Consider the following 14521-nt stretch of genomic DNA (forward strand, 5'->3'; position numbering starts at 1 on the left):
CGGTACAAGAATAAGTATGCCAAGCCCATGAAATGGTTATAATACTACACTATACCTGTTGTTTTCTATGGCAGAAAAGAATCAGTATTCTGTGCCAGTGCTCTCAACAATAAGCATGACTGGCTAAGCCAGGTACTCCATTGGCATGCTGAGTGCACTGCATCACTTGCTACAATCTACTTCAGCTGCTACATCGTACCCCTACATCAGTGCCCCCACCACCCTCCCCTGCAGCCCTCTCTTTACTTGCTACCATCACCCAACTGGCACTCAGCAGCAGCACTCAATGACATCCTGTGGCAGTGGGATTTCAAGATAACAGAAGCCATGTCGGCTGCAGGCTCGCTGAGTGTCGGGGGGGGGGGGTGGAGAGATAAGGCAGAGGACTGAGGGAGGGACAGGGAGAGGACTGAGCACTGACACACTGCAGCTGGGGAAGGGGCAGTGCTGCAACTAATGCTGAACTGCTGGGGCCTTAAGCAGTGCTTCGTCCTCTTCCAGTCTACCCGAGGTGGCCATCTTTACTAAGGGACTGTGCGTTCCACAGCGGAATGCACAGCGTTCCACGTCCCCTCCTCTCTGGTAGGAATCCATGCCGGCTGCAGGCCACTGAGTGCCGGGGGGGGGGGGGGATGGAGATACAAGGCAGTGGTCTGAGGGATGGAAGGAGGAAGCACTGACACACTGCAGCTGGGGAAGGGCTGCAACTAACTCTGAACCGCCGGGTCCTAAAGCTGCTGCTGTTTCCGTCCTCTTCCAGTCCCCTCGAGGCGGCAATCTTTTCTAAGGGATGTTGTGTTCCACAGCGGAACGCATGGGCTTTCACCAGCAGCAGGAGCGGCGGATGTTCCACGTTCCCTCCTCTCCCCCTCCCTACAATTCTGGTACAATTACAAGAGAAAGAAAGCCATCTGACAACTGAGGCATGTTCCTAGAGGACATCAGCTATAATGAAATCTATTCCTGCTCTGAAATTATCTTTGTAGAATGGCTTGTCAAAGAAAGCACTACGGCAACACCCTCTAAAACATATAAATGCAGATAATTTATATAGCAGGACAGATTACCACATTCTTCAGGGTTATGTACAAAAATATTTCTTAATAGTCCGGTGCACACAATGCCTCCTGAGGGCACCTGCCCAGGCTGTGTCTGACTGGAATGCCAGGGGCCCTCCAGCAAACCATAGACTGTGGGCCCATTTTCCAAACTATTATTCCTCCTCTCCTCACTTATCCTAGTCTTTTATATTTACTTACTATACTCTGTTCTTCCAGTATTGTCTTTTTTTTCTCAGAGAAATGTGGAATGACCATGAAATTGGCCAAATGGTTAGAAGCTGACACCTGGGCCCACCGGGAGTTTTCCAGGTATCCCAGTGATCCACTCTGCCCAAGGTTTGTTTGCACTAGCATGGTTCGGGGGCCGTGAAGTTGGAAGAAATGTAGAAAGGAAGCTGGGAGAACTACAGTACAGAAAATCCTGCAGGGTTTGTCACACAACTGTATGTAAGTAAAAACAAAAAATCACAGGCCACGTCGTTCCATAATTACCACAGCATAATAAGTGAAATATCAGACAATTGCATTGTTTAGAATTGTGACCTTTTATTCACCATGTGACTGAACATATATAACATGAATCCATAAATGCTGTGATGGTTGAATACAAAAAAATAAAATAATGAAGACATTATCACTGTTAAATTGTAGTATTTACTGGGTATTGTCTCATAATCTCAGCTAAGTAGCCTTTGGAAGCCTACTAAATTTTTTTATTCAGTATTTATTAGCCTGTAGGAAAACTACTTAGAGTTTTTGTGTCTTCTGAGATTTGTTAGTCCTGAAGACAGCACATCTTTGGAATCTCTTAACAGTGTCACAAAGGGTCCAAAAGAATTTGAACTCCTTGTTCCTTAGATCTCTGCTAGAAATGTGGAAAAAAATGTGGAAAAGTCTTTTGATATTCTAGCTTCCAACCCTGCCAAATTTTTCTGAGCTCTGCCATGAATCCTAGCCAATAAATACTTATTTTCTTAGCCTGTCTCATTACACAGACTTCAAAAAATGCAGAGTCCTGGACAGAGATCCTCCTTGCTTCCTTCATTCAGACTTGAGAAAGTTAATCTTTCTGTTTATTTTTTTAAATTCTCCCTTTGACATCCATTGTAATTTAGGGAAATCATCCAGGCCTCTTCTGCACAGAGAAACTATCCAAATCATTGCACAAATGCTGCACTGTTAAACATCTTTAAAAAGTTTAATTTGATGTGATTGAGAAGTATTTGGCAGAGAGGAACAAAGAGGCCTTAAACACAAAAGCATTTTCTAAACATTCACATGTTTCAAAGTTTCTGCTTTTATTTTTTTTCAACTTGCAAGTTTATTGTGTTTTGATATAGTAGAAATATAGACAAAGCCAAAATCGACATGCTCACTGACACATGAGAGCTATGAATAAGCATGGTTAACACAATAAGAAAAGATTACATCTTAAAAAAATTATGCTCTTATGTAGTAGGAAAAGAAAAAAGATTATAAATGAGAGAATAGAGAAATATAAAAAATTTGTACATGGATCAAACTAAGAACATAGATTTGGTACATGTTGTTATATCGGATAATTAGCCCTTAAAATGAGTAGTAAACTCGACCTAAGACAAAAATATACTTTCTGGTTTTCAGGGAGCTGGTTTTTCACTCCTGTAGTTCTTGGGTAGAATGCCAAGGGTCCCATATTTGTGCGCATTTGAAACTAGCTTCTGGTGAATACGCCGCCATTCTCTCCATGCGCTCTCTAACCTTTAGTTGTAAGATGAGTTGTTGTATGTTTGGTGTTACAGGTTGTTTCCAGGTTTGTGCAATCAGTGTGGCTGCTGAATTGAAAACATGGAATAATAACTTTTTGTCATGTCCCGCTATACGTTCTGGAAAAATTTGGTGAAGAGCTATTTGGGCTGACTTGGGAGGGTATAACCCAGACGTTGATTAAATGTTTTGGTCCAAAAAGGTTGAATAATAGGGCATAACCACCACATATGAAGGAATGTCCCAACTTGTCCACATCGTCTCCAACATTGGGAGGGGTATTGAGGGTTTATGGTTGCCAGTCTGGTTGGAGTAAGATACCACCTATGTGTGATTTTGGTATGTGTCTCTAGGTGGTTAGTGCAAGCAGTGGCTCCTTAAGACGCTGAGAGACTTTGTTGCCATTGATCAAGTGAAAATTGAAGTTGGAGGTCATCCTCCCATTTCTGCATTTATGGGAATTTAAAATTTTCCGGAGTTTGCAGTTGCTGTTTATAACATTCCGAGATGATAGCTTTACAATTCCAAGCTTTGCCACACAGGCGTTCCATATCTGTGTTGTATTGGGTTTTAGCGCACATGAGGTTGCAGCCCTCAAAAGATGTACTATTTGAAGATAAGTATAGTGTTGAGACTGTGGTAAGTCGAATCTTTCTACTAGATCTTCGAACCGTTTGAGAGAGTTTGCAAAATAGAGTTGGCCGATGTTTCGAATCCCTCTGTTCTTCCACTCCTGGAGGTTGATGTTCGGTATTATGTATTTCAGTGCAGTAAGTGGGGTTAATGCAGACGGGAAAACTCTAACATTGAGTCTTTTAGCTAGAATATCCCAGTAATAAAGTGAGAGTTGGGTTGTTGGTAGCAGCAGTGTGTTCCTGGGTCTGCTACTTTTGGGAAGCCAAAATAATTGAATCAAGTTCTTGTCTCTAGCCAAACCTGTTTCCAGGTCGACCCAATTTCTCATAGTTGCAGGGGAATGTAGGCGAACCACCGTTTCCAGAAGAGTTGCAAAATAGTATATTTTAATATTAGGGATTCCCAATCCACCAGAATTCCTAGAAAACTGGGAACAACTAAACGCTATTCTAGGGGGCTTATTTGCCCAGATGAACCTGTTAATAGTACGTTGCATTACTGTACAAAAATGTGGCGGCAAATGTATATGAAGGGTTCTGAACAAGTATAGAATTTTAGGGAGGATATTCATTTTTATTGAGACTATCGTACCCCACCAAGATATGGAATCGGATTGCCATCTAGTACATTCTGTCTCCACCATTTTCAACAGAGGTTGGTAATTAAGTTTATAGATGTTGGCTGGATCCCTGGGGATTTTTAAACCTAAATAGGTTATGTATGATTCTCTCCAATCAAATTCATATACTAGTTTATAACCTTGTAGGGTACTTTGCTGGATATTGACTGGGAGTACTTGTGTTTTAGAATGATTTATTTTAAACCATGAGACTGCCTGAAAACTTTCTATTTCCTTAAAGAGATTGGGTAGCGAGATTGATGCATTTCTGAGGGTCAATATTATGTCGTCTGCAAACAGACCTATTTTATGCTGATCTGTATTTATATCTATTCCCATTATATCTGACTTATCCCTAATCCTTAGGGCCAGAGGTTCAATCAGTAGTGCAAATATAAGTGGGGAGAGTGGACAACCCTGTCTCGTACCATTTCGGATTTGGAAAGCATTTGATAGGGCCCCCTGCTGTGCAGACTCTCGCTGTCGGATTAGTATACAAGGGGAGCACTGCTTTAAGGAAAGTAGGACCTAGTTGGTATTGTCTAAGTGTTTCTTCCATGTATTCCCAGTTGACCCTATCGAACGCTTTTTCTGCATCCAACGATAACAGCAGCGCAGGGATTTGTTGTGTTTTCAGTATATATGTTATATTATGGATCCTTTGTGTACTATCAGAGCCTTGTCTATGGAGGATGAATCCTACCTGGTTAGGGTCTATTAAATAGGGAAGGATTTGATTGAGTCTTTGTGCTAGAAGTTTGGTATAGATTTTAAGGTCTGTGTTCAATAGAGCTATTGGGCGGTAGTTTTGGCATAAATCCTGAGTTTTTCCTGGTTTAGGAATTGTTACTACATGAGCTTGAAGATATTCCTGTTGAACAGTTCCTGAGTCTACTATGTTTTGAAATACTTTAAGGAGGACCAGGACCCGGTGATTTGTTAGTTTTTAGATGGTTTATAACCTGTAAAACCTCCTCACCAGCTATTGCTGCATTTAAAATGTCGAGTTGTGGTTGAGATGGATGGGGACGTTTCAGCTTACTAAAAAAACATCCTAATAGCATCGAGATTTGGTTGCGTTAATGTACTATCAGATTTTAAGTCATACAGGGAAGCATAATATTTAGCAAATTCTTCTGCTATCACTTTGGGATCAGTAAGTTTCCCTTGCGTAGAGGTAAGGTGGCTGATTCTGGCTTGAACTTGTTGTTTTTTGAGTTGGTTTGCCAGTAGGCATGACAAAATCTTCTGGGTTTGCCACTAGCTTATCTGCTTTATTTCCCTTAGTGTAGTAGTTTTTTTAAGCAGTTTCAGTCTATAGGCTGTTTTTGCTGTAATGATTGCATTTAATTTTGTTTCTTAAGGCAGTAACTTCTCTCAGGGAAGGAGAGGTATTTTGTTGAAATGCTTGTTTTTCTAGCTCTCTTAATTTTGTTTCTATTTGGAGTTGACTCTTCTCCTCTCTGTTTAATTTTTTTTGCTAGGGATATGAGTTCCCCCCTTATCACTGCCTTACGCGCATGCCAGACTGTCTGAGTATTTACTTCCCCCCCAGTGTAAAGAGTGAAGTACTGCGCAATACACTGCTCTATATGTAGTCTATTTTCTTCTTTAAGCAACAATCTATCATTACCATGGTAGTTTATCTCTCAGTGATGTGGTGTTAGGGATTTCTATTCCTATAGGGGCATGATCTGACCATGTCTGTAACCCAATCCAGGTTCGAGTGGTTTGTGTGGTAGTTTGGGGGTCTGTCAGGAATGCGTCAATCCTTGTGTCTGAAACCGAGGGGAAAAATAAGTATAGTCTTTGGCTAACGGATTTTTGGCCCTCCATACATCTATCAGCCCTTGGGTATGTAGTAGGTTACTGAAGGTTTTAGCTTGAATCCTTTGTGTTTGTGAAATGATCCCCCCTCTACCTTTCAAAACATCTACGCTAGGATCAGAAACCATGTTGAAATCTCCCGCTATAACACATTTCCCAACCTTGTATTGGAGAAGTTTGGTAAACACAGTTTTGAGGAAGACATTTTGATTTTCGTTTGGGGCATAGATATTAAGTAATGAATATGTGAAATTACCCAGTTCACATATTAACATCAAATATCTACCCGCCGGATCAGCATGCAAGCTCTAAAAGGAAGAAGACCGATATATCCATGTACCAAGAAACTTAGAACAAATAACAATCAAAAATTGAAATAAACACAAGAGAAATATATAACCTAACCGATGCATGTAGTGCCGATTTGGCGAGTGTGGTTATCAGTTGGAAACCACTGAGTGACTCCTAAGATCTTGTTGCGGAGTCAGTGGGGTAGGAGAAAGATATCAAGGTTTCGTTTCAAAAGGAGTTGAAATAACACGCAGTAATAAAGCCAGCATGAGAGAGAACTGTATGTGTTAAGGAGAGCGTGTCACTGTTTGCCATTCGTTTTGCAGCTTCCTTGGTGGTTGTGGAGCGAGTGGATGACTGCTGGGTGACTCACTGGCAGTGGTCATATGGAGGTCCCATCTTGCCAGTGCCTTCTTGGCCTCACTCACTGTGGATTAAGTGGTCTATGTTCCATTGCATTGGACAATCAGTTTAACTGGGTATCCCCAGCGATATGGTATATTGCTGTGCAGTATTCTGGTTATTTCTGCAAAGGCTTTACGTTTCAGCAGAGTTGCAGGGGATAAGTCCATATATATTTCCAGGTGTTGGTATTGTTGTGGCCAACTGTCCTTTTTACGGGCCAGAGACAGTAATTTATCCCTCGTTTGGTAAAACACAAACCGTGCTAACACATCCCTAGGAGCGTTGTCTGGAGCTGCTCTGGGTTTAGGAACCCTGTGTATTCGGTCTATTGCTAACTCCAGGGCGTGTAGATCTGGCAGCACCATTTTAAGCAGGTCAGTGATGTATTGTTCTAAATCCCTCGGGAGTATAGCCTCTGGGATGGCTCTGAACCTGAGATTATTCCTGCGGGACCTATCCTCTAAGTCTGTCACTTTATCTGAAAGGTGTTGTATTTCTGTCTGGGACTTGCTTTGAGCCTCAGTAAGCTCGTTATGGGCTTCAGTGAACTCACCCATTTTGTCCTCCAGATGCGCCGTGCGGTCCCCCAAATCTCTGATGTCCTTTTTGAGTTCATCTGTGAGTTGTTTGAGGTCACTCCGCAAAGTATGTTTTATGTCCTGCAACATTTCTTTTATATTTGTGCAGCTGTTGCCGGGGCCTGGTCTGCGGCTCTATCTGCCATATTGTGCGGAGTTGCGCACCTTAGATTGTAGTGTGAGTCCAAGATGGCGCCGGCTTGGAGTCTCTTGGCGCCTCTCGCGTAGCTTTAGCTGAAGCCGAATGGAAGAAAGCGGTAACCGCTTTTTGTTGTTTCTTTTGCGCCTTCTTTGCCCCCTTCATCTAGTCGATGCAGCGCTGTGGTTTGGTACTGTGTGGGGGAGATGATCTTTTATTTTCTCCCTCTCCTTTCTGACGGAGCGCACAGCCTATGCGTCCATCTTAGCCAGCAGGCAGACTCCGCTGCTTTTATTTTTTTAACATAGTCTTAATTTTATATATATATATATATATATATATATATATATATATATAAGCATTCACAAAGTACCTGCACTCCTTCCTTGTTATCCGAATATGGGTGCTTGGTCAATCAGCGTATACAATGTTCAAAGTGGACCAGCACACCGAAGTTTTCAATCAAAAGAGTTTTATTTCAACATCACTCAAGTGTCCAACGTTTCGGCCCACATTAGGGCCTTTATCAAGGATAAGTGCAAGTGATCATGTGGGTGTTTAAATACAAAAAAAAAGTGGGCGTTGAGATGACATCATTAACAACCAATTAATGCAAATAAGTGCTTTAATTTATACAAGTGTATAGTGTGTTACAATTCCAAATCTAGTCTCTAGGTGTCAGCATTGTACCAATTTCACCATTTTGCTTTTTACAATAATGCTTGTGATTTCCATTTTTGTGTGGAATTTCGCATAATCATATGTGATCATGTGTAGTTATATATGTGTACAATGTGTATCAAGAAAATCATTAAAAACAATAAAAGAATATGTCGCAAAGAAAATTCTTTAGTATCTTATTGGACTGCTTACTTTGTCTCAGCATGATAGAGCTATTAACACCATCTAAAAGAAAAAAATATATGTATCAATATCACAAACACTGTTGCTGCTCATGTTTCATTTCACGTTCCTTTATTGTGTTTCATATCTCTACTCGTATTTGACAATTGAGACTGGGAAAAAATTTTTAGGTTAGGAAACAATTCAGGATTAGTTGCCCATTCAGGCCCCTGGGTGCCGTGCAGTCTAGCTCGTGTATCCAGAATGCTTCTTTCTTCAGAAGCATGTCATCGTAATTGCCCCCTCTAGGTTTCTTGGGTATCTGATCAATTGGCATGCATCTAAATGCCGCAGGGCTGTGTCTTGCTTCAGCCCAATGTTTAGCTACAGGCTGCTGAGAAATATCCTGTTTCTTGCCCTTAATTTTATGTAATCTGTCTGGGTCTAGAGCCGCTCTTATGCTAGACCTGTGCATCGCAATACGCTCTTTCAGTTGTCTGGTGGTTTTTCCGCAGTACACCAGCCCGCATGGACATTTTATTATATACACTACCATTGATGAATCACATGTCAATTTCTGTCGAATGGTATATTTTTTGCCTGTCTGTGGATGGAAAAAGTGTGTCCCCTGTATCAGCGTACCACACATCACACAGCCCATACATTTGTACACCCCTGGTCGCTCAGATAAAAAATGTTGTGCACTAGCCTTTTGGTACTTCTCTACAGGATCAGAGGGGCTCAGGGTTTCTTTTAGATTCCTACCCCTTTTAAAACTGAATCTCGGTTTCTGGGATAAGTATTTGGAAATAGTCTCGTCCGTGGCAATTATAGGCCAATGCTCAACCACACTCTTTTTAATGGACATACTATTCGCATCATACTGGCTAACATAGTAGAGATCGTCCTTCCTGTTAGTTTTTTCACATCTTTTTGATCTCATCTGTTCACACATGACCTCTGTGCGATCTAGGGAAAGTGCCCAATTTTTTGTGTCAGATAGTAGTTGTGCTGGGTACCCTCTCTTCAGAAATTTGTCCTGCATATCTGATAGATCTACCTCTCTCTTGGCTTGATCGCTATCTATTCTCACTACCCTCAGCATTTGTGACTTGGGGAGGGAGTTTAGTAAGTGCTTAGGATGGTTGCTGTGGTAATGTACCAGTGTGTTCCTATCTGTGGGTTTTGTATAAATGCGTGTCTGTAGGGACCCTTTGTCTTTATACAGTTCAACATCCAAAAAACTCATGCATTGCAAGTCATGTTTCACAGTGAATTTCACAGGGCTGTTCAATCCATTTAGCTGCTCTACAAACTCCTCTAGAGCTCTAGAGGGACCCAACCAAAGGAAAAACAGGTCATCGATATATCTTCTATAGAAGGCTCCATGTTGTCTAAATAGGGGGTGATTCAATATGTGATCATTTTCAAATTTACACATATATGCATTCGCGTATACAGGGGCTACTTTTGACCCCATCGCTGTCCCTGTGCTCTGTACATAGAAATTGGTCTCAAATTTGAAATAATTCTTATATAGAATGAATTGTATCAATGTGAGTAAGAATTCGATTGGAGGCCCTTTGTATAATGGATTTTGGGTTATTAGTTCGCGCACTGCCTCCACACCGGCATCATGTGGGATGCAGGTGTAGAGGCTCTGCACGTCCATCGTAACCAATATCATTCGTGTTATGTCTAGATCAACACTCTGTATAACATGCAAAAAGTCATTCGTATCCTTTACATAGCCATAGATATTCTGGATGCAAGGCTGTAGTACATAGTCCACATATTCGGCTATGCCCTCGTTAAGTGATCCGTTAGACGAAATTATCGGCCGCCCTGGTGGCCTCTGGGCATTTTTGTGAATTTTCGGTAATGTATAAATCACTGGTCGTACAGGATGTAGAGCCAAAAAATACTCAAACATATCCTTTGTAATCCAGCCTTTACTCATAGCCATATTCAAAATCGTGTTTAATTCCTTACTGAACTTCTCAGTCGGATCGAAGGTCAGTTTCTGATACTTGGATATATCCGACAATTGAGACAGCCTATGCGTCCATCTTAGCCAGCAGGCAGACTCCGCTGCTTTTATTTTTTTAACATAGTCTTAATTTTATATATATATATATATCAAAAGATGAACGGCACATCGCTACCCTATTACTCCCGGTTGCACGGTTTAAGTATTAGTATATGTCCATAAAAAGAAACCAGCAACTACAGGGTATTGTTCAAAAATCAAAAAAGTGTATTAAAGAAATGCATGTACAGCCAACATGACGTTTCGGTCCCTATTGGGACCTTTCTCAAGGCAACCACACCTTCCAATTAGTGTGCTTTATATAGCCAATCAACTAATTACATCAAACCAGTGTAACACAGAGGAAATAGCAACAACGTGATTGGTGGACCATTAAATGTTATCATATAATAGTGCAAATATGCATATTACAAAAACTTGCTAAAAATGTTTCATGTTTAAGTGTCATGTGCAGATATCATAAGTATATATTAATAGTGTAAAATACAAGAACACCAATAATAAAATTACTTTAAAAACATTAACATATGTAGCTAAGTCAGCCATAACGGTATTCTTTGATGCTAATTCCATATCCGGGAACATCCAGACCGAATACGTTCACCCCTATAATTTAGGAAAAGAATTAAACACAGAATTTTAACACTGTTAGGACACTAACAACAATATCCAAAAATGTAATATATATATTCTTTTTTGGGGGCATATGCTATTTTGGCAACAAAACATATTCCTAGAATATGTTCCCAAAAGCAACAATGTTAATCCATACACAACCATATCCCCACCAACATACAGGTACCTAATAATCATCTAGGGAGGAAACAATTTAATTGTAAAGCACTGTTCAATCCTCGGGGGTGGACACAATCCAATTCATCAGTCCAATATGCTTCCCTCCGCAGTAATAAGTTATCCACATCATCTCCCCGTGGTAGATCCTGTATACTGTCTATGGGCATACATTTAAAAGATGAGGCTGGATGTTTAGCATGCAACCAATGCTGTGCCACGGGTTGTTTCGAAATGTCTTGTTTACCCTCCTTCCTAGGTTTTGGATCAAGCGCTGTCCGAATAAGTTGAACGGTGTATACTCACCCGTTCTTTCAATTGTCTGTTTGTTTTCCCACAATACAGTAGTCCACATGGGCATTTAATTATGTATATAACATTACGAGAGGTACAGGTAAGTCTCTGTTTGATATGATATGCCTTCCCGCTATGTGGATGTCGAAAAGTGTCCCCTATTATTAGAGTATTGCACATCACGCAATTTCCACATTTGAATGAACCTGATTTAGTGACCCACCGGCAGTCATTGTCATATTTGCTTACCGGATCAGTAGGGGACAGTAATTCCTTCAGATTTTTATTCTTTCTGTATCCAAACTGGATCCTCTTTCTGTTGATCGCAGATAATTCAATGTGAGTTTTAATGATAGGCCAATGCTGCAATACAGAATTCCTGATCAACGGAGTACAAGCATTATACGTTGTACTATATAGTAGTGTCTCCTCATCCTTCACCCTACCCCTCCTAGTGTTAAGCTCACCTCTAAAGACAGTATCCCTATCTAGTGACATAGCCCACTGAATCACGTCATGGATTAACTTTTTAGGATACCCCCTTATGAGGAATTGTTCACCCATATACTTAAGGGCTACATCTCTTTCATCTTTGTCACTAGTAATCCGCACTATGCGTAACATTTGGGATTTAGGTAAAGAGTTCAACAAGTGTTTGGGGTGGCTGCTGGTATAGTGTAACAGACTAATGCGGTCTGTGGCTTTCTTATACAGCTTAGTTTGGAGCCTATTTGCAGGCAGATCCTTATAAACAGTGACATACAAAAACTGTATACTCTCATAATCATAATGCATGGTAAACCGTACAGTGGAAGGTATCTGGTTCAGAGCCTCCACAAATTTGAGTAAGTCCTCCTCCGGCCCAAACCATAGAAAGAATAGATCGTCAATATATCGCCTATAGTATCCACCATATTGGCGAAACAAGTGATGACTCAGTATATGGTTTGTTTCATACATGTGCATATACGCATTCGAGTATGAGGGTGCTACATTTGAACCCATAGCTGTCCCCAGCAACTGTAGATAAAAAGTCTTTTCAAATTTAAAGTAATTCTTATATAGTATGAACTCCAATAAAGAAATTACAAATTCCGTGGGGGGACCGCTATACAAGTTATTGCCACTCATTAATTCACTTACCGCTTGAATTCCAGCTTCGTGTGGTATGCAAGTGTACAGGCTATGGACGTCCATAGTAACGAATATAATTTTTGGTCCATAGCAACCACACTATCAATGACACGTAAGAAATCTGTGGTGTCCTGTAAAAAAGACCCTGTCCCGCGTATCAAAGGTTGCAATAACTCATCCACATATTTGGCTATTTTCTCTGTTAAGGAACCCACTGCTGATATTATGGGTCTTCCTGGCGGGTGTGTAAGGTTTTTGTGGATTTTGTTTTTAAAGTATTTTTATTATTGGTGTTCTTGTATTTTACACTATTAATATATACTTATGATATCTGCACGTGACACTTTAGTCTAAATTTCTTAAAAACATTTTTAGCAAGTTTTTGTAATATGCATATTTGCACTATTATATGATAACATTTAATGGTCCACCAATCACGTTGTTGCTATTTCCTCTATGTGTTACAGTGGTTTGATGTAATCAGTTGATTGGCTATATAAAGCACACTAATTGGAAGGTGTGGTTGCCTTGAGAAAGGTCCCAATAGGGAACGAAACTTCATGTTGGCTGTACATGCTTTTCTTTAATGCACTTTTTTGATTTTTGAACAATACCCTGTAGTTGCTGGTTTCTTTTTATGGACATATACTAATACTTAAACCGTGCAACTGGGAGTAATAGGGTAGCGGTGTGCCGTCCATCTTTTGATATTATATACGCTCACCTTGACGAGCACCTGCCCCTGATTTTTTCTATTCTTGTTTCACTGATCCTTTTACTCAAACAAGAACTTAATGCAAGACAGCACGATGTATAAACCATAGACAACAGATGAAGTCGAAAAATTTTTTTTTACTGAAACCTTCCAGGATACATTTGGTGATTTACGAGCGAAGGAGGTCTACCATGAACTACTACGATTACGCAAGAAAGAAACGGAACTGCACCTACATGGAGTCACACTCTCTGAGTATTATAGGGAGAAAAGGATCCCGCGGGGTTTCCGGGTTAATAATACCCCTACTATTGGCAGAAACAATGTGGATTTCTGCAATAAGTGGTGCGCTATATTGGATAGATGTTCTTATGAATTGATTCTACTTGTGATTGAGGAAACTGGCAGGGAATTAAAAACGATCCGTGGAGAGATCTTACAGTTTTAGTCATGTTGTGGATAATTATAGGTTCTCTCGAAAACTTCGTCTAAAGGAACACTTTAAAACCAAACTTGACATTGCCGCACAGGAAGGGGATAAGAGTAAAAATAAGAAATATAGGTTACAAAGTGTCTTTGACCCAGGCACTTCAAATACTTCCTTATAATTAATTATATATTCCCGCATAATTAATGATACTGTAATAGATAACACACGGTCACCCTGCCATAGGGGGAATTTCACTAAGGAGGAACGGGCCAACTTAAAGACTCTCCCAGAGAGGTCAGATATCATCATAAAACCAGCGGATAAGGGTGGTGCGGTAGTGGTTATGGATTATCAGTATTATAGGATGGAATTACTGGGACAATTATCGGATTTGATGTGTTACCAGAAATTAACGTTTGATCCAACCAATTCATTTCAATTACAGCTTGAGAAGATGCTGAATGATGCTTGCATAAGTGGCTGGATCACAAGTGATCTTAGGGATGGACTGTTCGTGGAACACCCGGTAAGACCTGTTATTTACACACTACCGAAAATCCACAAAAACCTTACACACCCGCCAGGAAGACCCATAATATCAGCAGTGGGTTCCTTAACAGAGAAAATAGCCAAATATGTGGATGAGTTATTGCAACCTTTGATACGCGGGACAGGGTCTTTTTTACAGGACACCACAGATTTCTTACGTATCATTGATAGTGTGGTTGCTATGGACCAAAAATTTCTATTCGTTACTATGGACGTCCATAGCCTGTACACTTGCATACCACACGAAGCTGGAATTCAAGCGGTAAGAGAATTAATGAGTGGCAATAACTTGTATAGCGGTCCCTCCACGGAATTTGTAATTTCTTTATTGGAGTTCATACTATATAAGAATTACTTTAAATTTGAAAAGACTTTTTATCTACAGTTGCTGGGGACAGCTATGGGTTCAAAT

General features: G+C 40.5%; 1 protein-coding gene across 10 annotated transcripts in view; it reads left to right on the forward strand.

Moving 5' to 3' along the window:
• nkd1.S (naked cuticle homolog 1 S homeolog) overlaps positions 1-14521 on the forward strand; it is a 154007-nt gene that overhangs the window by 47299 nt on the left and 92187 nt on the right. For 4 of the 10 annotated variants that reach the window (XM_041561105.1, XM_041561110.1, XM_041561102.1 and 1 more), the window contains exon 4: positions 14006-14086. The exons of 2 other annotated variants lie outside the window; for them this stretch is intronic. In XM_041561105.1, coding sequence (XP_041417039.1) covers positions 14015-14086 — 72 coding nt within the window. In that variant the 5' untranslated portion in view covers positions 14006-14014. Of the gene's footprint in view, positions 1-1292; positions 1509-12747; positions 13476-14005; positions 14087-14302; positions 14372-14521 lie in introns of those variants that run through there. 4 more of the 10 variants (XM_041561107.1, XM_041561106.1, XM_041561111.1 and 1 more) reach the window with 4 other exon arrangements.

The sequence above is a fragment of the Xenopus laevis genome, chromosome 4S (assembly GCF_017654675.1).
Source record: "Xenopus laevis strain J_2021 chromosome 4S, Xenopus_laevis_v10.1, whole genome shotgun sequence".
NCBI lineage: Eukaryota > Metazoa > Chordata > Amphibia > Anura > Pipidae > Xenopus > Xenopus laevis.